General features: G+C 46.1%; 1 protein-coding gene across 2 annotated transcripts in view; it reads left to right on the top strand.

Moving 5' to 3' along the window:
* ATP8A2 (ATPase phospholipid transporting 8A2) overlaps positions 1-27,075 on the top strand; it is a 674,656-nt gene that overhangs the window by 91,861 nt on the left and 555,720 nt on the right. For both annotated transcript variants that reach the window (XM_074958618.1, XM_074958626.1), the window contains exons 3-5: positions 18,960-19,059; positions 21,924-22,022; positions 25,326-25,371. In XM_074958618.1, coding sequence (XP_074814719.1) covers positions 18,960-19,059; positions 21,924-22,022; positions 25,326-25,371 — 245 coding nt within the window. The remainder of the gene's footprint in view (positions 1-18,959; positions 19,060-21,923; positions 22,023-25,325; positions 25,372-27,075) is intronic.

Raw genomic sequence — 27,075 nt, 5'->3', positions numbered from 1 at the left:
TGTTTAGTTTTTAAAAAACAAACCCCTTTTACCTCCAGATCTGCCTGCCTGAAATGCGAGGCGCAATCTCCATGCACTTGCTTTGTTGTTGGGAACTTTCCTGGCCATTTGCAGGATAATTCAATGCAGCCAAGTTTTGCAATACCGTGGCACAGGATATTTATTTTGTGGGGAGGGAAGAGGTGGTGGGAAATACAGGAACCGAAATTTGTTTAATTATACAAAAAATATACTGAGGTTGGAAAATGAAGAATCATTCTTGCATGCAAAAAAACAGGTTACAGTGTTTGCTAGTATCTATATGAATATTATCAAAATGATGACTCATCATTAGTGCTTAGGAGTAGCATGGTAATGAGTGGAACTAAATGAATGAAAATAATTTGTTCAAATTATATAGGAGTTGCTTTTAGAAAATCTTAGTGCATTGTTGTGGAGACAATGAGCCATACTCTATTTTCAGCTGCACTGAAATATATCCAAAGTAATTCCAGTGGAATAACTCAGAGCACAATTGGTCCTAAATTATGTAGCAGATGTTAAGGAGGCAGATCTCTTCCAGTGGAATATTTGAACACCTACCTGTTTTAATGCTGTTGACCACTGATCCACACAGTAATTTATCTTGTAACAGGTGCTGACTTAGTGCTTAGTCTTCCCTCCTCCTCCTTGTTTGGGGGAGACCTGCCTATATTACAGCTCCCATCCTGAGGGTTGCCGTTCAGGGAGTTACCACTGAGCTGGGTCACACTCTGTACAGGCAGTATGCAACCCCTTAAATGACAACCCTCCCCTCTCAAATCCAACATACTTTCTTATTCCACATAACCCCATTGCGATCAGGGGAGGTCTCAGAAGACTGGAAAAATGCTAATGTAGTACCCATCTTTAAAAAAGGGAAGAAGGAGGATCGGGGAACTACAGGCCAGTCAGCCTCACCTCAGTCCCTGGAAAAATCATGGAGCAGGTCCTCAAGGAATCAATTCTGAAGCACTTAGAGGAGAGGAAAGTGATCAGGAACAGTCAGCATGGATTCACCAAGGGCAAGTCATGCCTGACTAACCTAATTGCCTTCTATGATGAGATAACTGGCTCTGTGGATGAGGGGAAAGCAGTGGATGTGTTATTCCTTGACTTTAGCAAAGCTTTTGACACGGTCTCCCACAGTATTCTTGCCAGCAAGTTAAAGAAGTATGGGCTGGATGAATGAACTGTAAGGTGGATAGAAAGCTGGCTCAATGGGTAGCGATCAATGGCTCCATGTCTAGTTGGCAGCCGGTATCAAGCGGAGTGCCCTAAGGGTCAGTCCTGAGGCCAGTTTTGTTCAATATCTTCATTAATGATCTGGAGGATGGCGTGGATTGCACCCTCAGCAAGTTTGCAGATGACACTAAACTGGGAGGCGTGGTAGATACGCTGGAGGGTAGGGATAGGATACAGAGGGACCTAGACAAATTGGAGGATTGGGCCAAAAGAAATCTGATGAGGTTCAACAAGGACAAGTGCAGAGTCCTGCACTTAGGACAGAAGAATCCCATGCACTGCTACAGACTGGGGACTGAATGGCTAGGCAGAAGTTTTTCAGAAAAGGACCTAGGGGTTGCAGTGGACGAGAAACTGGATATGAGTCAACAGTGTGCACTTGTTGCCAAGAAGGCTAACGGAATTTTGGGCTGTATAAGTAGGGGCATTGCCAGCAGATTGAGGGAAGTGATCATTGCCTTCTATTCGACATTGGTGAGGCCTCATCTGGAGTACTGTGTCCAGTTTTGGGCCCCACACTACAAGAAAGATGTGGAAAAATTGGAAAGAGTCCAGCGGAGGGCAACAAAAATGATTAGGGGTCTGGAATACATGACTTATGAGGAGAGGCTGAGGGAACTGGGATTGTTTAGTCTGCGAAAGAGAAGAATGAGGGGGGATTTGATAGCTGCTTTCAACTACCTGAAAGGGGATTCCAAAGAGGATGGATTTAGGCTGTTCTCAGTGGTACCAGATGACAGAACAAGGAGTAATGGTCTCAAGTTGCAGTGGGGGAGGTTTAGGTTGGATATTAGGAAAAACTTTTTCACTAGGAGGGTAGTGAAGCACTGGAATGGGTTATCTAGGGAGGTGGTGGAATCTCCTTCCTTAGAGGTTTTCAAGGTCAGGCTTGACAAAGCTCTCTCTGGGATGATTTAGTTGGGGATTGGTCCTGCTTTGAGCAGGGGGTTGGACTAGATGACCTCCTGAGGTCCCTTCCAACCCTGGTATTCTATGATTCTATGGTTCCCACTTCCAGGGAGACCTTCATGGCTGCAGGGGTAGGGGGTTGGATTTGCCCCTTTGTGCATAGAGCCATTCTGATGTCAGCTTAGATACACATCGTATGGTACTGGGGAAATGAGCTGCTTAACCAGTGGGATTTGGAATGTGGAAAGTTTGTTCGGGAGAAGCTTTATGGCATGATCTCTGTACGAGGCATAGTACTGTACAATAATTGGAACAAGACTACTCTATTTCAAGCCTGCTGGAGCTCGGAAACAGTGGGGCAGCGGAATATATTTCCGGATTGTGGTGGTGGTTACCTTATGCATATTTCAGAGTTTTAATGCAGTTTTTTATGTGATGATATTGTTGTTCAGTGATTTAATCCTAGTGAATTGACTGGCTAGGCTAGTCTGCTGGTGTGTGTCACTACTGCCTATCATGCTGAACAGTATTGTCCCATTGCTTCCTTGTACTCCCCTTTCAGCTTGTCTGTATACATCCGTGGTCTCGTGTCTTATGCTTAGATTGTGAGTCTGTGGGGCCAAGGATTGTCTTTTTGTTTTGTGTTTGTACAGTACATAGCACAGTGGGCCCCTAGATGCTATGATTAATACAGACCATTAATAATTTGATAGTAAAACTTTGCTTTTCCTTCTTAGTTATGCCTCTTCACCTAGAGTTCAGGTGTTATGAAAGTGTGTATGTGAGATGCTTTGTATTATCTGAGCACAAAGAAACATGGAATTCAAGATGATTTTGGTACCAGCATTCTGTGATGATCCTGAAGCATATTTAGAAAACATATGTTAATGTATACATATACAATAGAACATCAAAGATATGGACACCAGAGTTATGGACTGACCAATCAGCCAGACACCATGTGAAACCGGAAGTAACCAATCAGACAGCAGCAGAGAGAAACAAACAAACAAAAGCAAATAATGTACTGTGCCCATATTGGTAGGGACATCTGGGCTGCCTGTCCCCACCCCTTTGTTTAACTTTGTTCTAATTTTATGTGCCTCACTGAAAGGTAGGGACATCTAGGCTGCCTGTCCCCACCCCTCCACCCTTGCGCATGGGGCAGCCACTTACAACAAGACACTGGGGCTGCCAGCTTTCACCCCCCCCCCCGCCCCTCCCCAGCCAGGAGGGGGAAGAGCTGTTTTTACCTCCCCCTCTCCTGGGAGGGGGACACGCTGTTTACACACACACACCCTGCAGGAGGGGGATAAGCTTGCAAACTCCTTCGGCACTGAGTAAAGAGCTCAGCTGCTATTGAAACCTGGCTTGGAGTGTCAGCTGCTGGATCTGGAGCCTGAACTGTGCTTTATTCAGAGTTCCGAACATTTCAGAGTTATGGACAACCTCCATTCCTGAGGTGTCTGTAACTCTGAGGTTCTACTGTACTTATAAATAAAACAGTACTTGGGGTTGGGGATCTCTTTGTTACAGAAGTGACTGCAATGGTCTAAAATGTTAACTTGGTTAAACCATTCATTTTTTCCGCACTGTTTTAAAGTATGTGAAAACCATAGAGAGATCTGTGCATTTAATTACAGTCTGCATTACAAGAGTATCATGCTACACTTGGGACTATAGAAATGTGAATGAAAACTAGATAAGAATCCTTTCAAGTAATCACAGTTGATGGCAACTAAAATAACATCAACTTTATTGAAAATTCAGTCACATCGTCAGGGATGTCTTCATTATATTGAAAGCATGAATATATGAAAATAATAAATCTAAATCCTGTTAATTGTGATGATTCATTAAATACGATGACATTTTGTGACCACTTGTGATTGTGTTGGAGTGTCACATTTAGTACTGTGACAAAGTTCCTGCTCTACCTTGGTGGGTCTTGCACTTATTGGCGGATTTGTTCGCCTTGGAGCTTCACGGCAGCCCTCAGCTTGGCCGTTTTTCTGAACCCACAGTCCAGGTCGACTCCTCCTGTGTCTGACCAGGAGTTGGGAGGATTTGGGGGGCCCGCCCTCTACTCCGGGTTCCAGCCCAGGGCCCTGTGGAATGCAGCTGTCTAGAGCTGTCCTGGAACAGCTGTGCGACAGCTACAACTCCCTGGGCTACTTCCCCATGGCCTCCTCCCAATACCTTCTTTATCCTCACCATAGGACCTTCCTTCTGGTGTCTGATAATGCTTGTACACCTCAGTCCTCCAACAGTACACGTTCTCACTCTCAGCTCCTAGCGCCTCTTGCTCCCAGCTCCTCACACGCACACCACAAACTGAAGTGAGCTCCTTTTTTAGAACCCAGGTGCCCTGATTAGCCTGCCTTAATTGATTCTAGCAGCTTCTTGATTGGCTGCAGGTATTCTAATCAGCCTGTCTTAATTGTTTCCAGAAGGTTCCTGATTGTTCTGGAACCTTCCCTGTTACCTTACCCAGGGAAAAGGGACCTACTTAGCCTGCTCTCCTGCTGCTGCCCTCTGGCCTGGGCTTTCCTTGCTTTTTGCCCCTGCTTTCGGCTTCCCCCCTGACCGGGTCAGACGCTCTCCCCCCTTTCTTTTCCTTCTGTTGTTTTTTTTTTCCTTTCTCTGCTGTTGCTAGAGTGCTGGCTGGCTGCTGGCCGGCCGTTAGCCCCCCGCCCCCCTCGGACGCTGCTGCCACTCCAGCTGAAACCCGCCCCCGAGAGAGGGGGGGCCTGCTGACCCGCTCCCCGGAGGGGGGGAGTGGAGGGACCCAGCCCCCAGACCCACCTGCTTGCTATTTGTTTGTGGACCTGTCTCCGGCTGAGAGAATTTCTTATCACCTGCTCCGGCATCCCTGAAATGTTGGAGCTGCGAAAAAGAAAGCCCGGACGAGGAAGGGAAACAGCCGTCTACCAGAGGAACACCGCCCGGGGAATTTACAAATCGCCATGGAGGGGACCCAAGACTGAGTAACTTTCGAACTGTGCTCTTGTGTGGGGGGAGGCCTTGACCCTGTCGAGACTGTGTTTGTAGGGACACAGGGGGTGTGGCACGGAGCTGCCCCCCGATCCATCTGTGTCCTCCCAACCCCCACACTACCATCTTCACAACTGCCTCCTCCACCGTCATTGCTGGCTGTTTAACATCTGCCTCTGGACTTAGCTGCTCGCCCTGATTCCACCGTGTGGGCCAGAAGCACCAGCCAACCAAACAGGACTCTCTGGACAAGCGTACGGTGGTTCATGTGCCCCCCCACCCAGAACTGCCCATCCCACAGCCTGTCCCTTTTTACCTGACCCCAACTCCTGTTAACCACCTGCCACCGCCCCCGCTGGGGCATCGGCAATGGAGGGCACCGGGGTGACCTCCACCGCTGCCATGCCCACTGCCTCCCCAGACTCTAGGGGAGCCCCTCCAGCCAGCCGGAAAGGCCAGGGCAAGAAGAAGGGGAAGGGCACCGCTAAAACAACCAGGCCCTCCGTGGCAGGGGCCACACCCACTGCTGCGGCCCCGCCACTGACCACGGCGTCCCTCCCCACTCCCCCCTCCACCAGCACTGCGGGTGTCCCTCCCTCCCGCCCCCAGGATGTATGCCTCGGCGGCGGCAACCCCCCTGCCTGCCGCCTCGTCATCTCTCCCACCCACCGCCTCCGCCACCATCAACAGCGGCCGGGGCCCCTTCCCCACCATGACAAGGAAGCACGGTGTCCGATGCCTCCTGGTGCCCGCCTCGCCCCACATGGAGACTTACGTGCGGGCGTTGGTGAGGGTGGTGGGGCCCTCGGCCATTGTGGCGGCCTCCAAAATGTGTGGGAAGGTCGTCTTCTTCTTAGCATCGGAGGCTGCTGCCCAGGAGGCAGTGGAGAGGGGCCTGGCGGTGGGGGGGTGTTTGTCCCTTTAGAGCCGCTAGAGGACCTGGGCGTCCGCCTGGTCCTGACCTCTGTCCCTCCTTTTCTCCCCAATGCTGCCCTGTTACCCGCCCTTTCCACCCTGGGGAAACCTGTTTCTGTCATCAACCTTCTCCCATTGGGCTGCAAGGACCCCTCCCTCCGTCACATCTTTTCCTTCCGCCAGCAAGTGCAGCTTCTACTGCCATTGGCGGCGCGTCTCGGAGAGGTGCTTGAGGGGTCCTTCCTAGTCCCCCACCAGGGGGCCTGTTACCGGGTGTATTTCTCCACGGGGGAAGCCCGGTGCTACCTCTGCCAGGCGTCAGGGCATGTCCGGAGGGACTGCCCCTTAGCCCGACAAGGAGGGGCATCTGGGATCCCTGAGGCCCGGCAGGACATCGGTCCCGTCATTGCCGATGCCCCTGGCTGCCTGGTATCCGAACCTGCCCCCCCTCCTCTTTGGACCACCACTTCTCCCGCTCAGGCCCAAGGGGCACTTCCCCTACAAAGCCCAGACGAGCGGGAAAGCCCCGCCCTCGCTGCTGACAATCTGGCAGGGCCTATGGAGGAGGGTGTGGCAGAGATACCACCAGGCATGGGAGAGAGCCTGCCCCAGGGAGAATCCTCCCTCCCTTATGCCGCCCCACCGTCCCTCTCCAAGTCCCTGAGCCATCGCCTTTACCCCCTGATATGACCCCAGCTAACCAGCCTCCAGATGATGCCATGGAGGGCTGGGCCTTAGTCCAGGGGAAGCGAGGCAAGCGGAAGGCTTGAGCTCCGCCTCATCTACCTGAGGCGGAGGCCCCCCGGAAGACCAGGAAGGGGGGCACCGATGCCGAACCTTCCGCTTTGCCCACGAGTGTGTCCCATCCACCGGTGTCATCCGGGAAAGACGTGGTAGCACCGGAAGGTAGTGTCTCCCCTCCACGGGAGACCCTCCCTTCCAAGACCCTTGAAGAAGCCCCTTCTGTCCTCACACTACCCGAAGCCCCCGTGAACCCCGAGGGAACCGTCATGGCGGGTGCCAGCGGGGAGAACTCCGGGGCGACAGAAAGTGTCCTCTCCTCCATGTTCGAGGAGATCGAGGCCCTAGATCTGACCCCGGTCGCCCAGGGGGAGGACGACCTTTTGCCAGCAAACCTCGATTTGGGCGACCTCACTCCACCCCTCTTTTCCCCATGCTCCCTCCTCCTAACTGCTGCTTCTTCTCCCACCTCTGAGGAGCCCCTGGACTCCTCCATCGACCCGGCCGCTGATGGCACCCCGCTGACGACCACCGAGCCTGCTCAGGTGACAGCCAGCGCCACGCGGCCAGGACACAAATTGCCAGGGCCCCCCCCATTGGTGTGGAGCAATTGATTTCCTTCCCGGGTGGGGGCCCAACAGAAGATAATCCACCTCCTGATGCTGTGGCTGCTAAATCCACCATAGAGCCCACGCCCGGTGTCACTGAGAGCTCCCTCCCCACACCCTTAACCCTCGAGTCTGATCAGGAGGCGCCACCATCCAGCTGCTTGCCTCCCGAAACCCAGAACCTCGTCTCTGCCTCTGCTCCTGTCCCTACCCCTATCCAATTTACCTCCTGCAATGTTATTGCCGCCACTGGGGCTGTCTCCTTCCCTTTCCCAACTAATGACCCCCAGGGAGCGGCCTTTGTGTTCTCCTGCCCCGACCCATTAGGAGCTGCTATCTTCCCTCCACTGCCCCCTATTGCCCCAGAGCTTGAGGCGGGCCTAGAAGCTCCAGCCCATCAGGCACCCCATCGGGGGTCCGCACCCTGCTTGTCCGTTTTAGTGGACCACGGGGTTGCACCAAGGGCCCCGCCGGGGAAACAACCGGGAAACCGTAACCCCACCCCCCCATGAGCTGCGAGGAGAGGTGCGGAAGTTTTTAGAGGATGTCCGTGGCTCCTGCAACAAGGTACAGCTTGCTCTCCAGCGATGGGGGGATTTTTTTCAAATCCTCTGGGCCACAAGGGCCCTCATGGGGGAAGGTAAAGGGACGGGGAAGCAGGATGCCGCGGCCTACTGGCGGGTCCGCATCTTCCGTGACCAATTACTCATCTACGGGATGGGTCAAGGACTATTGCACGGCCTGCTGGGGGATGCGAGCGTCCCTGCCAATGAGGATCCCCCCGAGCCCCCCCATGACACCTCTCACCATCGCAACGTTGAACACCCGGGGTTGTAGGATGGCTCTCCGCAGGTCCCAGGTTCTCTCCTTCCTTCGGGAGAGAGGGTACTCTGTGATTTTCCTGCAGGAGACCCATACCGACCGCCAAAGACAGTTGGCGGCTGGAGTGGGGGGACAGGGTCTACTTTAGCCATTCCACGATTCGGCAGGCTGGAGTGGTGACCCTGTTCTCCCCCGACCTACGCCCGAGGTGCTAGGGGTCGCCGAGGCCGTGCCGGGTCACCTGCTGCATCTCCGGGTCCATATAGAGGGGCTCGTTGTTAACCTCGTTAACGTCTATGCCCCGACATCGGGCCCGGAGCTGCTGCAATTCTACCAGCAGGCGTCCGCCTTCCTCGGCACCTTAGATTCTCACGAGTGCCTGGTCCTGGGAGGGGATTTTAATACCTCCCTCGAGGAGCGAGACCGCTCGGGGACCGAGCAGAGCCCTGCCGCCGCGGACACCCTCCGGGAGATAGTTGAACATCACTCCCTAGTGGACATTTGGCGTGACCACTACCCGGATGATACTTCCACGTTCACCTTTGTCTGGGTGGAAGCCCATCTGTCGAGCCACTCCCGGTTGGACCGCATTTATTTATCACGCTTCCATCTCTCACGAGCCCACTCCTCCAGTATTCGGCTAGCCCTATTTTCTGACCATCACCTAGCCACCGTGACAGCCTCCCTCTGTGCAGAGAGGCCGGGGCCGGCCTATTGACATTTTAACAACAGCCTGTTGGAGGATGAAGGCTTCGTGATGTCCTTCTGGGAATTCTGGCTGGCCTGGCGAGGGCAGCGGCATGCCTTTCCCTCGGCGCGGTGATGGTGGGACCTGGGGAAGGTGCGTGCCCAGCTTTTCTGCCGCGACTATACCCGGGGCACCAGCCGACGGAGAAATGCAGCGATAGAGCAGTTGGAACGGGAGGTCTTAGAGCTGGAGAGGCATTTGGCCGCCAGCCCCGAAGACCCGCTCCTCTGCGGAGCGTGCAGGGAGAAGCGGGAGGAGTTCCGGGCCCTCAAGGACCATTGGGCCCGGGGTGCCTTTGTTCGATCCCGCATCTGCCTCCTTTGGGAGATCGATCGCGGCTCCAGCTTCTTCTATGCCCTGGAGAAAATGAGGGGGGCCAAGAAACACGTCACCTGCCTCCTGGCAGAAGACGACACCCCCCTCACGGAACCGGCGGAGATGTGCGGGAGGGCCCGAGCCTTCTACGCAAGTCTTTCCTCCCCGGATCCGACCGACCCTAGCGCTTGCAGAGTACTTTGGGAGGAGCTCCCTACGGTCAGCGCGAGCGACCGAGACTGGCTAGAGTTGCCTCTCACACTGGCCGAGTTCTCGGAAGCCCTCCATCATATACCCACTAATAAGTCTCCAGGCATGGACAGACTGACTGTGGAGTTCTACCGCGTGTTTTGGGATGTCCTCGGCCCAGACCTAGTCACCGTCTGGGCCGAGTCTCTGCAGAGTGGGGTCCTCCCTTTTTCGTGCAGGCGAGCTGTGCTCGCCTTATTGCCGAAGAAGGGGGACCTCCGCGATTTACAAAATTGGCGTCCCGTCTCGCTCCTCAGCATGGACTACAAATCGTAGCGAAAGCCATCTCGCTGCGGCTAGGGTCTGTGCTTGCAGACGTGATCCACCCAGACCAGACCTACACCGTCCCGGACCGCAATATCTTTGATAACCTATTTATGGTTTGGGACCTTTTGGAACTTGGGCGTAGAGATGGTCTGTCGTTCGCCCTCCTGTTCCTAGATCAGCAGAAGGCGTTTGATAGGGTGGACCACGGGTACCTCCTGAGCACTCTCCAGGCGTTTGGCTTTGGACCCCAGTTTGTGGGTTTTCTCCGGGTGCTGTACACTTCCGCAGAGTGTCTGGTTAAGCTCAACTGGACCCTGACCGAACCGGTCAGCTTCGGGCAAGGAGTACGGCAGGGGTGCCCCCTCTTGGGCCAACTGTATGCTCTGGTGATCGAACCCTTCCTCTGTCTCCTCCGCAGGAGGTTGACAGGGTTGGTGCTATGGGAGCCGGAGCTGCAGCTGGTCCTGTCGGCGTACGCTGATGACGTGCTCCTCGTGATCCAGGACCCCAGCGACTTGGCGCGGGTGGAGACTTGCCAGGCCATCTATTCGGCAGCCTCCTCTGCCCAGGTCAACTGGGTAAAGAGCTCTGGCTTGGCGGTAGGAGACTGGAGGCAGGCGAGCTCCCTCCCACCCTCGCTTCAGACCATCTGGTGGAGTGCGGGTCCGCTGCTCTACCTCGGCGTTTACCTTTCTGCCACGCATCTCTCTCCGCTGGAAAACTGGGAAAATTGAGAGGGCGGGGTGATAGAGCGGCTCTGGAAATGGACGGGACTACTCCGATGTCTCTCCCTCTGAGGGAGAGCGCTGGTGCTTAATCAGCTAGTCCTGTCCATGCTCTGGTACTGGCTCAACAACCTGGTCCCGGCCCCGGGTTTCCTGACCAACCTCTGGACATCGATTCTGGGGTTCTTTTGGTCAGGAACGCACTGGGCCCCTGTAGGGGTTCTTCATCTACCCCTGAAGGAAGGAGGACAGGGCCTGAAGTGTCTACACACTCAGGTCCGTGTCTTCCGCCTCCAGGCCCTACAGAGGCTCCTCTATGGTGCAGGCAGTTCGGCGTGGAGCACACTGGTGCACGCCATCCTGCGCCTCATCCGAGGGCTCCAATATGACCGGCAGCTCTTTTATCTCCGTCGGGGAGGTCTTCTGCGAGACCTCTCGGGGCTGCTGGTCTTCTACCAGGACCTCCTCCGGACTTGGAAACTGTTTTTAACGACCAGGTCCGTGGCGGCCACCGTGGGAGCAGATCTCCTCGCGGAGCCGCTGCTACACAACTCCCAGCTCCGTGTGCAGGTGGCGGAGTCCCGCTCGGTGCGCCAGAGCTTGATCCTGGCAGAAGTCAGGAGAGTCGGAGACTTCCTGGACTACGACCGCGGAGACTGGCTGGATCCCCTGATGCTCGCCCGGTGCATGGGGCTCTCCAGACCTCGCACCCCCCGGCGCATACTTCAGGAGGCGAAGGCTGCTTTGCCGCCCACTGCTCGAGCTTACCTTGACCAGGTCCTGCTCGAGGGCACGCCCCGCCCACCCTCTACCCCAGGCCTGCCGGACCTTTTAATTGGACCCCTGCCACGCAGACCCAATCGATCTCCTCACCCCTTCACTGCGAGCCGGCTGCATGAACTGCAGCCGGTACGCTTCCAAACCGCGCCAAGGAAACATCTATACATGCTCGTGCTCCACACCCTTCACACCCTCACCCTAGTGTCCCGCCCCGACACAAAGTGGCGAGACCTTCTGCCACCTTTGGAGGGTGAGCAGCCCCGGTGGGCCAGCCTATACTCCACCTTGGTTCCAAGGCCCGTCGGGGACATCAGTTGGCGGCTCCTTCATGGAGCTGTGAGCACGGGCACGTACTTGGCGCGGTTCACCCCCGTCCCAGATACTTGTCCCTTTTGTGGTGTGAGGGAAACCCTGGCGCACGTATATTTGGAGTGCACCAGGCTGCAGCTCCTGTTCCAGCTCCTCACAAATCTCCTATTATGTTTTTGGTTGCATTTTTTCCCTCACCTTTTTATTTATGCACTCCCCATCCGTGGCCTCACAAAGTCACGGGATCTCCTGGTTAACCTCCTCCTGGCCCTGGCTAAAACGGCCATCTATAAAACCAGAGAGAGGAGGTTGGCCAATGGAGTTTCCTGTGACAGTGGAGCCATTTTCCGATCCTCGGTCCGTTCACGTATCCGGGCGGAGTTCCTCTGGGCGGCGTCCACCGACTCCCTTGATGCTTTTGAGGAGTGGTGAGCACTGTCCGAGGTTCTCTGCTCAGTGTCCCCGTCCGGGTCCCTTTGTCTGACCCCTTGATTGGGGGAGAGAGTAAGGGACCCCAGCCCCAGCCATTGGTGCTGCGGACACCACCACCTTAGAGGGGTCCTTTCACATGTGGGTGCACGTGCCTCCCCCCCAGATTGTTCACCCCACAGCCTGCCCCTCTTGTTGAGTGCTTTCAGAGGAGGGAATTGTTGGGGACACTCAGGCGTGGTGCCAGGTAACTCGAGGGGGTGGAAGACCACGAGAGTCGATGAAGCCCCCTCGCTCTGGGCCACCAGGTAACTCGGAAGGGTGGAAGGCCACGAGAGTCGAGGAAGCCCCCTGCTCTGGGCCCAGTCAAGCTTGAACACTTCCCTCCCCTGAAGCTAATGAGAAAACAATTGTGATTGGTTGCTGTGTTACACATTGCATATGCTGCTGTTTTTACTTTGTAAGTGTGTTATGTAAATAAAAAAACATCTTTTGCTTCAAAAAAAAAAATTACTCTCCTATAGCCATCTGGCCTGACCCTGTCACAGTACATAATGTATGATCTCCCCCTGACTCTCTGTATGCAGTATAACATCTATGTGCTGGGTATGACTGTAAAGAATGTTATCTTCTCTAGAGAGAGGATGGTAAACTGGTAACTGAGCTAGGCTACACCCCCCTACACCAAGAGGCTCTGGTTACACAAAGTAAACAAACAAACTAAATTAAATGGAGCTGTAAAAATGAAATGACAAATTAATTACATCATATCAATTTTAACAATTGTGTACAGACCACAAATTTTAAAAATAACTTTTTATTTAACTTTGTTCTAATTTTATGTGCCTCACTAAAGGATCTGATCCTGCTGCCATTGCAGTGTATGGCAGATCTTCATCAGTGGGATAGAATCAGTCCCAAGCACCAAAATATGCGGGTACCAGCTCTCATAATTTTGTTATTCATACTTAGATACAGCAAAATCCCATTAACAGTTGGGGAAGAAAGAGGGTTAAAGTAGAACGATAACAGATTGCTAATCCTGGACACTTATACACATGCTTAAGTTTTCTCACATGTGAAGTCCCATTCACTCTGTAAGTAAAGTTAATATGTTCATAAGTATTTTCAGGATCGAGGATGTAATGAGACTTATATTTTATTAGGTAATCATTATGCATGGCAATTAATTAAATGGAAAAAGCAGACTTTTTTGTGAATACCTGTTTTAATATGACAATCAAGGGCACATGGTAGGTGTAATGTGTTTGGATTTTAAAAGACCATTTGATTACGTATGTGTCAGTCTTACGCTGAACCTTGCTGTTAGTTTGGATATCAGTGCTGTCGTTCAGTGAAATTGGGCAAAAGACTTCTTGGGGAGGACTGGAAATGCTCACGTGGTGCATCCCACAGAGAAGGCTGGGCTTACTGGCATGGTACAGTCTGCACCTTCCTTATGTGCGTGCGGGAGCTCAGATGTGGTGGTGTCTTGGGTCCTGCTGCGTGGATCCTAAAGCAGGACATTGGAGACAACAATCTAACCCCTCTAGATTAAGAGCGCTATAGAGGCTGGTTCCCCTGGAAAACAGCTAGTTAAAAATAATCTGTTTGTCCCAGATACTCTGTTGGCTCTTGTAGAGATTATAGTCTCAGTCTTCAGGGGCCAGGGGATGGCAGCTGTACTGTGAATACTGCACTACTAGTACAGCTGTGGACGGGCTGTCCCAAAGAATGATACTAGCATTTCTGGAATGCGTCACGGTGAAAGCTGCTGGTATGGAAGACACACACACACACACACACACACTAATTTTGTGGGGCAGAAGGGAGTAATTGTAAATTTGTTAGATAACAAGTAATTTTATGTTAAAAATTACTAGAAATATTTAGTCCAGAGAAACAAGAAATAACTGGCCAGCTCTTACTACTTGTTTATCTTATTTCAGGTGATGTGACTCCCACTATGTTAGTAACAGGGGTTCTTTGACATACCTTCATGGACGCCAGGATTAAAGCCAAGCAAAGTAATCATAGTTATTAACCAGGGCTATTTTATTATTAAAGAAAGGAAAAGAAAACGTTAAACAAAAAAACCACAAATGACAGAATACAAGTGATTAACTGGTTACTTTAGTTACAATCTCCTCTGTATGCTTCCTTGCAGAGAGCTTTTAGGAGAGATTAAGCCTTTGACAGTGGACTGCACCTGGAGGTGTTCTTCATTTCATAAGTTAAGACCAAAGTTCACTGTTTTTCCATATTTATTGTGAGCCCATCTTAGTATCTCATAGATACTTAAACTGTTTATAATTGGGCAAAAGAATTTAAGAGCAGGTGAGGCTTGTTTGGTATGTCATTGATAACCTAAACAGTTGATCATTGGGCAAAGTAAGTAATATTAACTAAGTCCTGTGAAATTAAAGAAAATATTATATTCAAAAAGAGCCATTTAAAGGACAGTCTTGAGATGGGACAATTATGAATATTAAGAAATGTACATACAATTAAATCCTACTATTATTTTGTTTAACAATGTTTAGCCCCTGTCACCTCTTCAAGAATACATGGTCTAACCATCTGGTGATTAACAGGAGAAACTGTTAATATTTAAGTTACAAAAGCATTTCCTTATCCCAATAAATATTCAGAAGAGTTAAATTTAATCTCTTGGCAGTGTCTAAATTAACTTCCTCTCACCAATCTGTGTTGAAGTCCTGGGGAGGTTTTCCTTGGGTTGCTTTCCTTTTGGGGCTTCTCTGTTTTTCTTAATCTGATTGTGGCAGCTTGCTTGTAGAGATGGACAGGATGAGTTGTGGAGTGCTTACTGTTTAAGCAAGGTAGCGGAGGTGTGTGTGTGTGTGTGTGTGTGTGTGTGTGTGTGTGTGTGTGTGTGTGTGTGTGTGTGTGAAGGGTGCTCCATTTGGAGTTTTATACCCTTCTTCTTTCTATGTTCATGAAGTTATAGGAAAATACGCCTCTTTCAGGCTTCCATGGATTCCAAGTTGGTTACTATCATCCTTCCCCTGGGCTCAGGACCTTCATGGGTTTCCTGTAGGAGCTTCTTCATTAAATGAATATGCAGCACTTTTTAACAGCCTTTGTTCTTGTGCTGGGAAAATCCCAGATAAACTCTAACTTCGAAAGGTTAACATCTTATTTTTATTCAATCCACTGTCTGACACAGTCCTTCAGTTTATTTAGAGTTCGACAGGAAATGAAAGTTTTTAAAAAGTCCAAACAATCCTGTTCTTTTATGAATCTTTTTAGTTTTTAACAGTCATTTAAAATTAAATAATTCTTAGAACATCTTTAGTTTAAGAATCAACAACTCCTTGAGTAATTATTTAAGTTTTTTTGTGTAGTTTAAGTTTGATTTTTCCTGTCATCTTGAATTGGGTGAGGGAGCTATTTAAGCATGCCAATTTAATTAATTCTCCACTAATACAAATATTCTATACTTAAATAGCTTCTGTTAGGGGGCTTATTCCTTCATCTGCTTACTTCCCTGGTCCTTCACGCATGAACAGAGAGCAACAATACCCGAAGTCCAAAGGTGCAAACAATTCGATGTTTGTTGGGGTGAACTTCCAGCAAGCATGATTCCAGTTTCCTTCCTTAGTGTCCCCCTTCCCAGCTCTGACACCACAGAGCCTTACCTGTATCCATGTTCCCATTCCTGCCCTTAGCTAAACATGATTCCAATTTCTCCACCCCCATTCCCTGTTCCCATTTCCCCCCCCCCACATCCACCCACTTCCTGATTGACTGCAGACTATATAGTAAAACTTGAGTTCTGCTTAGCTATACCTTAACCAATCATTTTCCTGAAATTTAACTAACCAATCCTAACATATTGTAACATGATTATTTAACCAATTATATCCCACCACCTTAATTAGTTTTACACCCAGCAAAAATAATTATACAGCAGACAGGAACAATCACAGAACCAGACAGAGATTATACAGACAAACAATAGCAAAGTGGGAACTATAATGACAAAACAATACAGAAGTGAGGATTTCACATCCCAGCTATTGATAAGTGAGTTCTTGCCAGTCAGGATGCTATCAAACTAAGTTTCCTTTTACATCTTCTAGGCACTTCCCTTTCTCTGGAGGCGATGGGCATTATCAGGACAGGATTGTATTCCTAACAGCCCAATAGCACCTTATTTCAATGTGACTAGTTTGAAATGTGAGGATGTGACCGGTCGCTTCCCAGCTTATGGCTGCCTCTGTTGCTTAGCCAAAGGCCTTAGCCTAAGAACAGGGCCTCAGACTGTCAAAGTAAGAGAAGGACTTTACACTGGCAGACAGTGATTTTGATTCTTTCTTTTATACCTCTAACTAGCCAAGTGATAAGAATACGCCTAAATTCTTAGAGTATAGGCCTTTACAGACAGGCCTGAATATCTATATCCTAACAAAAAGAAAAGGAGTACTTGTGGCACCTTAGAGACTAACCAATTTATCTGAGCATGAGCTTTCGTGAGCTACAGCTCACTTCATCCGATGAAGTGAGCTGTAGCTCACGAAAGCTCATGCTCAAATAAATTGGTTAGTCTCTAAGGTGCCACAAGTACTCCTTTTCTTTTTGCGAATACAGACTAACACAGCTGTTACTCTGAAATATATCCTAACAGCTTCTTACATCAATTAGTTTAGCAAGATCATTAGAGTCTATGTTAGTACATGAACATTTTACCATTTACATAGCAATGATATTAGGAAATTACTTTAGTGCTTTGCATTTAGTTAAAATACTTACAAATATGCCATTCAAAATGATTTGCCGTTTCACAACTGAAGAAATAAAGGTTTAAAACATTTCCAACTACACATGTTTTTCCTAGACACTTTTGAGTGAAGTTTTTAGAGTAATTATAAAATTCAACAAGAATATTTCTAGAATTATTTGTGTGGGTTTACTCTGAAATTTTTCTTGGGAGAGTGAAAAAGTCCACTTTACACCTAGATTTATTCTTTGTTAACGCAACCCTACATTCCTTTTCACAAATCAGGTCTTTTCCTAAAAGGTGAATGTTTTTTGTATGGTGTGTTTTCTTGAGACAAGGATTACATTTGTACCAAACTGGTATTTTACACAAAGGAAGATGTTCTGGTTTGTTTGTCTCTGGGGTGACAGAAAGCAGAAGCCTCTTGGAATTGCTCTCCTTAGTTTGAATGTTTTCTACAATTGAATAAACAAAAACATATATATGTGAGGTACTTTTCTCCAAGTACCATATATATGAGAGCAATGATAAATATACACTATTTTTCAGTAAAGGCACAGGGAAGCTTAATTACATAACATTAAAATAGTGTATTAATATACTTTTTGCATTAATATTGAGGTCTCTACCTCAATTTATTACTTAAAAACAAAGAGCTGAATTTTCCCCTGCATCTGGGGTTTTCTTGTTGTGAGGGGAAGGAGGTAGCCATTGGGGAGCCAGGTACAGCAAGCTTCCTCATTCAGCACCAGACTGGCCCTGACATTCCTTAGAGTAGCCCAGGTGCTACTCTAGCTTATACCACTAAATATCTTCTTCCACTGGAGTGTAGAAGAGCTCTGCTAAGGTGGAGTGAAGGGGTGGCTGGAATGGGAGCCAGCTCTACCTATTTCACTAGCTTTATGCCAACAGAGAAATCCCTTCTCCAAGGATAAATCTTCACTGGCCACTTACGGGCAGAACCCAACCAGTCTGCACTGCCCGATCAGCACAAAGTGGATGCATCATACTGCACGATCTGGCCCAACATATTTCCATTCCAGTTCTCTGTACATTGTAGAGGTTCATGAGCCTAGGAATTCTATTTGGTACTCATATTTATGTTTGCACTGGTCACCTGTCAGCCACTTTTTGTGTTGTCATGGGGACATGGCTCATTACAAAACTGAACAATATAATGTCTTGGGCTTTATAGACTTTTCTCCTGAAATTGACCAGGTTTTCATTTGTATCACAACATCTATTGTTACTTGTTAATAGATGTCCGTTATGCAGCTAGCAGAGAAAATGATACAATTTATCTGAAAAATGAGTTTTCTTCCTAATTTGTTGGTACGGTTAGATGTATATCACCTTTTGCATTACTCTTCCTATGATGTAATTACCTCAAGATATCACTACACAAAATGATCAGCAAGGCTAATTCTGAAATTATCTTTTTTTTTTTGGTAGCTTAGTGCTCACCACGAGGGCTTTGAGTTCAGCATATTAGGTCAGTTCTGAGACAAGAAGTGACTCAGAGTATGAAATAAAAGGCAGATTGTAAATTGTGTGGCACATTTCCGTAATTAAAGTAGCTGTTAATTCTTTAAAGTGTGGCTGTACTTTGAAAAATCACTCTGTAAAAAATGGCGTTGTGGAGTTTCCAGCCTACAGCCTGGTTATAACCGTTCCAGGATATAACAATAACAAATGTAGTATTAATTGGACTTAACCACATGCTTAAAGATAAGCACATGCTTAAGTGGTTTTCTGAACTCGGTTCCTAATGAAATACAAATGTAAGTGTTAGAGAGAACTGCCCATAGTACTGGAGTTTGGACAGATATTTTAAATAGATAATTTTTGTCTTCTGACTGTACCATCAGGTGATATTTGTTGTAATGATCAGAGTTACTGCCTTTCTGCGAGCCTTCAGGGTCCAATACACACTCCCTCAAAAGGAGGAACGACATTATATTTCTATACATTATACATCTCCTTAATGTTTACCCACAACTCCCTATATTAACTTTGAACAATGAAGTCATTGCTAGCTCTTGAGGCACTATCATTTTTCTGCAGGTTTTTTTTTTTTTTTTGTGGTTACACTACTGTACTTTAACCAAGTTTTTGTTGTTTGTTTTTGCTTTTTGAACCTACAGTACAGCTAAGTACAGCGTGGTGACATTTCTACCTCGATTCCTCTATGAGCAGATTAGAAAAGCTGCTAATGCTTTCTTCCTCTTCATTGCCTTACTGCAGGTATGGTTTTATTTTTTTAACCTTTGATTCAAAAGAAATTCCAGTGTAATTACAAAGAAACTAAAAGAAAAAAAAATCAAGTGTGCCTCAATAGAATAATTTATAGATTCATAGACACTAAGGTCAGAAGGGACCATTATGATCATCTAGTCCGACCTCCTGCACAATGCAGGCCACAGACTCTCACCCACCCACTCCTGCGAAAAACCTCTCACCTATGTCTGAGCTAATGATGTCCTCAAATCGTGGTTTAAAGACTTCAAGGAGCAGAGAATCCTCCAGCAAGTGACCCGTGCCCCATGCTACAGAGGAAGGCGAAAAACCTCCAGGGCCTCTTTCCATCTGCCCTGGAGAAAAATTCTTTCCCGACCCCAAATATGGCGATCAGCTAAACCCTGAGCATATGGGCAAGATTCACCAGCCAGATACCCAGGAAAGAATTTTCTGTAGTAACTCAGATCCCACCCCATCTAACATCCCATCACAGGCCATTGGGCCTATTTACCATGAATATTTAAAGATCAATTAATTACCAAAATCATGTTATTCCATCATATCATCTCCTCCATAAACTCATCGAGTTTAATCTTAAAGCCCGATAGGTCTTTTGCCCCCACTGCTTCCCTTGGAAGGCTATTCCAAAACTTCACTCCTCTGATGGTTAGAAACCTTCGTCTAATTTCAAGTCTAAACTTCCCAATGGCCAGTTTATATTCATTTGTTCTTGTGTCTACGTTGGTACTGAGCTTAAATAATTCCTCTCCCGCTCCAGTATTTATCCCTTCGATATATTTATAGATAGCAATCATATCTCCCCTCGACCTTCTTTTAGTTAGGCTAAACAAACCAAGCTCCTTGAGTCTCCTTTCATAAGACAGGTTTTCCATTCCTCGGATCATCCTAGTAGCCCTTCTCTGTATCTGTTCCAGTTTGAATTCATCCTTCTTAAACATGGGAGACCAGAACTGCACACAGTATTCCAGGTGAGGTCTCACCAGTGCCTTGTATAATGGTACTAACACCTCCTTATCTCTACTGGAAATACCTCGCCTGATGCATCCCAACACCGCATTAGCTTTTTTCACGGCCATATCACATTGGCGGCTCATAGTCTTCCTACGATCAACCAATACTCCAAGGTCCTTCTCCTCCTCCATTACTTCTAATTAATGTGTCCCCAGCTTATAACTAAAATTCTTATTAATCCCTAAATGCATGACCTTACACTTCTCACTATTAAATTTCATCCTATTACTATTACTCCAGTTTACAAGGTCATCCAGATCCTCCTGTAGGATATCCCTGTCCTTCTCTAAATTGGCAATACCTCCCAGCTTTGTATCATCTGCAAACTTTATTAGCACACTCCCACTTTTTGTGGGAGTAATAAAAAGGTCAGTAATAAAAAGAAATAAGATTGGTCCCAAAACCGATCCCTGAGGAACTCCACTGGTAACCTCCCTCCAGCCTGACAGTTCACCTTTCAGTAGGACCCGCTCTAGTCTCCCTGTTAACCAATTCCTTATCCACCTTTCAATTTTCATATTGATCCCCATCTTTTCCAATTTAACTAATAATTCCCCATGTGGCACCGTATCAGATGCCTTACTGAAATCTAGGTAAATTAGATCCACTGCGTTTCCTTTGTCTAAAAAGTCTGTTACTTTCTCAAAGAAGGAGATCAGGTTGGTTTGGCACGATCTACCTTTTGTAAAACCATGTTGTATTTTGTCCCATTTACCATTGACCTGAATGTCCTTAACTACTTTCTCCTTCAAAATTTTTTCCAAGACCTTGCATACTTCAGATGTCAAACTAACAGGCCTGTATTTACCTGTATCACTTTTTTTTCCTTTCTTAAAAATAGGAGCTATGTTAGCAATTCTCCAGTCATATGGTATAACCCCTGAGTTTACAGATTCATTAAAAATTCTTGCTAATGGGCTTGCAATTTCATGTGCCAATTCCTTTAATATTCTTGGATGAAGATAAAGTAGTCACCATTATCACAGTGTGAAGTACATAACTTTAAACAGGAAATTAAAGGATAGTTGGAGATTTTGAAAGCTGTTTGCAAAGTAAATTCCAATTTTATAAGAAGTCTTGTTGCTAATTTCACCGTAAATCACTATTAAACTAACCAAAGATACTAAAAAAGCTTCCTTTTTTGCATACATGTGCTTGTAAAGCCAGGTTGTCTTAGTTACTATAGGCCAGATACTCATCTGGTATAAATAAAGAAAATGAAGGTATGCTACTTTACACCACCTGAATGAGTTCAACTGTCTAGGCCTGGGAGGGAGAGAGAAATGTGTAAGTAATAGAATTGTAGAAATTCTAAAATGGCCTATGATAGCTTTCCTTTGTGAAATAATGTTATGATGTAAAGGTCTGGTATATCGGGGCCTTTCAGAGCCGTAAGCAAGTGCTTATAAACCATTGAGAAGCTGGGAATCTCCACTTTCCACTGTTTATAAAGCTTCCCTTTCTGGTCCTGAATCTTAAATATCTCGGTGATACAGGACTGACTATGATCTATCTTGCACCTCTGACCAATACATTTTTAGGGGAAACTTGTACACTTGGGTGGGAGGGGAAGAAGGAAACATTTCTCTGACATGTTGTTTTTAATTGGTTTGAAAATGGATCTGTTTGAATCATCTCAAAGTTTATTGTGTCAGAATAAGTTCCAGTATATGTGGGATAGTTTGCAGAGTGCAGCTGAGAGGGTTAAGGTTCCATCCCTTATGGCTGCTGTTCTAGTTCCACTTCTCACTTGATATATTCATAAAATACTAAACTTTACCTGATATAAATCATAGATTTGCTGCATAAAACAGTTTTATTTTTTTCTTCCTTTACAGCAAATTCCAGATGTCTCTCCAACAGGAAGATATACCACCTTGGTGCCATTGCTATTTATTCTAACCGTTGCTGGCATCAAAGAGATTATAGAAGACTACGTGAGTATAATTTATTTAATTTGGGAAACAGGTAGGCTTCCTACCAATGAAGCACATACAGTTTTAGTAAATGCATCTTTAAGAGTGACACAGTAACCATTGTTGTTGGATCAAATCCTGAGATCTTTGCTTAGTTGTTACTCAGCCCTTTTCAGGTAAATAGTCCATTGACTTTAAGAGGAGTTTGCCTGAGACAGGACCTCAGGAGTCGGCTCATTATCATTATTTAATAGTACTTTATTAAACATATGTATGTCTTCATAGGTGTGCTGTCTGTTTTGAAGAATTGAATGGATCTGGGCTGGTGGATTGATGTGAAAGCTTATGTACAATAGGAAATGCAGATGAACTTTGAACTGGGTAACGAAAACATAATATTAAAACAAATGGAGCTGCACCTATTTATATCAGCGGAGAATCTGCCTCATAGTATAGCAATAAATATATTTGAATTTATTTTATCAAGAGAATTCCTAAGTTTAAAACATACTGAGAAAAGCAAATTTTGAAGAGGCTATACATATATTTTTATTTGGAAGTGTGAGAAATATAAATATCTTTCTGTACTTGTAAGAATAATCACACTCACTAAATCTCATCTCTTTTCACCTTCTAATACGTGTAGCACAATAATTGCACATGAAGGCGCAAACTTTCAAATTGGCTTCCCCAGAGAATGCGAATTTGCATGCCCAAATTTTAGCTTGCAGTGTTTTGTTTTGCATACTCCAAAGCTCCATATTTCTTGCACAAGTAGAGCAATTAGTTATCTAGTAACCCAGTTTGCACATTTGTATCCAGCAGGATCAGGGTGCAAAAAATCATTGCCTAAAATTACATGTGTAAAAAGAATTATGTGCTGTTCTGTTTGTGCAAGTTTAGGTGCTGCTTTGTAAAGTTTGGCCCAAAGGCTTCTCTGAGTAGAAACAAAATCGCTTATTTGTGGCCAAGAAATTGACTATTTAATTACATATGGCAGCAAAAAAAAAGAAAAAGCTGTTTCTCTGTTTTCTTTTCCTCTCAAATCAGGTGTAGTATGTTCTCTTTAAGTAGTCAAAAGTTAGATTTTGCCATCCTGAACAGTATCTTAGGTCTGGTCTCTAAAATACACAATGCTAGAGCCTTTAATTCTGCCCTTTCTTTAAGAAGGGAGAAGGTATAGTTGTACATTTTATTATCAAAGAGACTAAAATGCCCAGTTTGTTGAGCAATAGTGTCACTGGTGGATGAATATCAGAAGGAAGATATTGAGGGCCATTGGCACATGACTGAGAGAGATCGCTAGGGAACCTTCCAATGTTTGGATATACTTTGGTTATACATACACATTTTGGATTTTTCTCTGAACAGAACCTTTGGCCCCTCAGTGGTATTTAGATTTGTCTTTGGGAAAACAGCATTTTATTTAGCAATAAATCTCTGCCAAAAGAAAGGAAAACTGAAAGCAACATACCCTTTTCATCTGACAAATAAAAAGATATCCCTAATCAGAACTGACTTTCTTTTGTAGTAAGCCAGCATTATTTAGTCCTTTGACTTTGAAACGTAGGTAAACTCAGTAGCCAAGAGACCTTTCCTGACAAGCAGATTGGAAGACAATGTAAAGGATGACTGTCACCGGGGGCTGCTGTTTCTCCCCAGCTCCAAGCATGTGCTGCTACGCCCAGTCTCTGTCAAGGAGGCTTATAATTCTATTATAACAAAGGTTACCAAACAAACAGAACACCATCTTAAATCCATATCTGGTCACCCGTCCCAGGGGTCTCTGGCACTCCTGTTTCTGGCAGTTTCCTCCTCCAACAGCTCCGCTCCCCTTCTGGGAATGCCTACACAGCAAAGAAAAACCCATGGCTGGGTTGACTTCTGGGCTGTCTGGCGCCTGAACAATGGGACCCTCCCACCCCACAGGGTCCTAGAGCATGGGCTTGGCATCTGCATAGCCATGAAACAGCCCCACTGCCTGACTCCTGCGAGCCCGAGTCGGCTAGTATGGGCTAGCCACGGGTTTTTCTTTGCTGCGTAGATGGACCCATTGAAGCCCAGCCACCAGGTTGGTTCCTTCTGCCCCGGCCCCCTTGCTCCAGGGGCCCACCACCGGCGTTAGCTCTGCTCCAGCATGGCTTTGCTCCCCAGGGCTCAGCTGTCTCAGTCCTTCCTTCATATAGCTGCCTACTAGCAGACCTTTATAGGCCCAGGTGTAGCCCAGTCTTCTTTAATTAGCTGGATTGGGCTCATCTGCTCCAGTCCAGGGGTAACTGGGCTTTGTATGTCCGCAGGGACCAGCTACCTTGTGACAATGACCCAGGGTGGTAAAAAGAATTGAAGACCTAACAAAAGCTGTGCATCTCATTCTGGTCATTTAATAGGTGCTCTCACTCCACAGGCTGTATATTCTTACATCCAACAGGCTTAGACAAAACAATACCAACTATTTTAATTGACATTCAAAGCTGCTGACTCAAATTGAGGTCCTGCGGCTAAGTGAGCTAAGTTAGGAAAAGTTTCCATTCCAGACATATGATAAACAGGGAAGGGATATGGAAAAAATTAAAAATGGAGGCAAGAGGATTTTCTCCCATACTTTCTCAAAATATTATTTCTAAGCATTCTCATCCACACTCCCTACCTAGAAAGGCACCCTCATTTGCTTTCTTAGTTAGGTATAAGTGTACTCAGCACCCTAAGATTATAAGGTAATTTAAGACAAAGCCTTTCAGACAAATTCTGACACTTGGCAAGTGTAGATGAAATATTAACAAATACAAATGGGGGGAGAAAAATTCCTGCTGAGGTGAGCAGTCTGTTTTGTAAAAAAAGGATTACAGGGTTCCAGGAAAGTAGGGTTATTATAGTCAAAAGGTCTTTCTCCTGTCAGCTCTTGAATTAATTATGTCAGGTTTTTTTTTACTGTATATTAAGAAGCTTTGAATACATAATGCTAGAACAAATTACACATAGAATATGTGTAGGCAACACACTCTAACTCCTATCATGTAGAATTATTCACTTGTTCTCATTGCATTTTTGGGGGGCAGCTTTTAACTTGCCTTGTTATCTGTTATTCAGCATAGTGAATACCACCTCCTAATTTAGATGCAAAAAGTCAATATTGGTCTTTTGTAATTCTAAGCAAAAAGGTGCATAAAACAGCATAGACGATCCAATTTAATTGACAAAAGAGAGATCTCTGCCTTGTCCTTTACTCTTCCTGTTTTTGCCTTGTTTATTCAGCACATGGGTTACTAATGTGGAATCTTCCTGAGTGTAATTAAATATTGTTGTTTTTTGTTTGTTTCATGACAGAAACGGCATAAGGCAGACAGTACAGTAAACAAAAAGAAAACAATAGGTAAGATCCTAACGTAGTTTCATTTTTTTAAACTAAATATTATGCATTAGGAATGGCCAGATGCAAATGTATTGTGAAGATGAATCATTATTTTAAAACTAATCATGTATTATCTTCTGATTCTATAAATTCTAAAGAACTAGAGGAAAATGTACATGAATGACTGTTTGAATGCTAGGTGCTAATAATTAGTCGTCATTAATTTTTTGTCTCATTATGAATGATGATATGAAGAACTTGGTGGAATAAGGGGTGTGATGTCCTGGGATATAGAGACCTCTGCTTCTCTTGAACCTTATGACATCAGTCTTACTGAATAACTGCCTGGAGGCATTGCTGTTTGTTAATGCAAGCCTTACTGTTGCTATATCAGTTCATCCATAACTTTTATTAAAAATGAAAAAATATGAGCAGTATTTTGGTTGCACTTAGAATCTTTCAAATGGAAGAAATGTTTTAAGTGAAATCACTGTATGTTAAGGTATAGTTTCATTACTCTTTTAAAAAAAATAGCTTAGCCTCCAGAAAAACACTTTGGAGAGCGAATTTGCTAAAATTTTGAAGATCTACTAGTGTGTGATCTTTGCAGGTATTTGCATGACCTAAGTGCAGTTTAGTATAATACTGTTGGTTGGTTGCACATTGGGGTTTTGATCTCTAAGCAATGTGTTACCCAAACCAGATATAGTCTGCTATTATTCCATACTTTTGATGTTCTGTTGGACCAAAATATTCTCCAATATACTTGAACGTACACCCACTCATTCTGAGGGGAATTTCTTGTGTGAATCCAAAGGCAGATTTTGGCTTTTGGTTCTTTTCACCTACATTTTGACCTAGGGCATTCCTTGCTGTGGCTTTCAAATACCGAATGGTCTTCTTACTCATTGAAACTTCTCTGTGGCTCTCAAGGGCATTTAGTTCATGAGCATGTATTGGTTAATGTAGTCTTTGGAAATACAAGGAAATATCATCCCTTCATCCATATGGGGCAGCAAAGATGTGATTAGTGAGAATCCTGTCAGAATGAGCCCGAAAATACTGGGGAAGAGGCATCTCAGGGCTTGCCTTCGGTGCAAAGTTAATTTGAGTTATAATTCAAGTGTTGCCCCTAACTCAACTCCCATCCATACACACAAACCCTTAACTCGAGAGTGGTGGTGTTTTTACCAGTCAAGGGGCATAGGCTACAACAAGAGTGAGCAAAAATTGTCAGCTGCTGTCAAGGTTCCTTCCCCACTCTGAATATCCCCCCCAAGCCCTACACCCCCTTTCCTGGGGAAGGCTTGATAAAAATCCTCACCAATTTGTACAGGTGAACACAGACCCAAACCCTTGGATCTTAAGAACAATAAAAAAAAGAATCAGGTTCTTAAAAGAAGAATTTTAATTAAAGAAAAGGTAAAAGAATCACCTCTGTAAAATCAGGATGGTAAATACCTTACAGGGTCATCAGATTCAAAACATAGAGAATCCCTCTAGGCAAAACCTTAAGTTACAAAAAGACACAAAAAGAGGAATATACATTCCATCCAGCAAAGCTTATTTTACCAGCCATTAAACAAAAGGAAATCTAACGCATTTCTAGCTAGATTACTTACTAACTAACAGTTGTAAGGCTGCATTCCTGATCTGTTCCCGGCAAAAGCATCACACAGACGAATCCTTTGTTCCCCCCCCTCCAGATTTGAAAGTATCTTGTGT

This window comes from Natator depressus, chromosome 1 (genome assembly GCF_965152275.1).
Source record: "Natator depressus isolate rNatDep1 chromosome 1, rNatDep2.hap1, whole genome shotgun sequence".
NCBI classification, from domain to species: domain Eukaryota; kingdom Metazoa; phylum Chordata; order Testudines; family Cheloniidae; genus Natator; species Natator depressus.
Note: the sequence above shows the minus strand (reverse complement) of the source record. Positions and strands in the feature narration are given on the sequence as shown.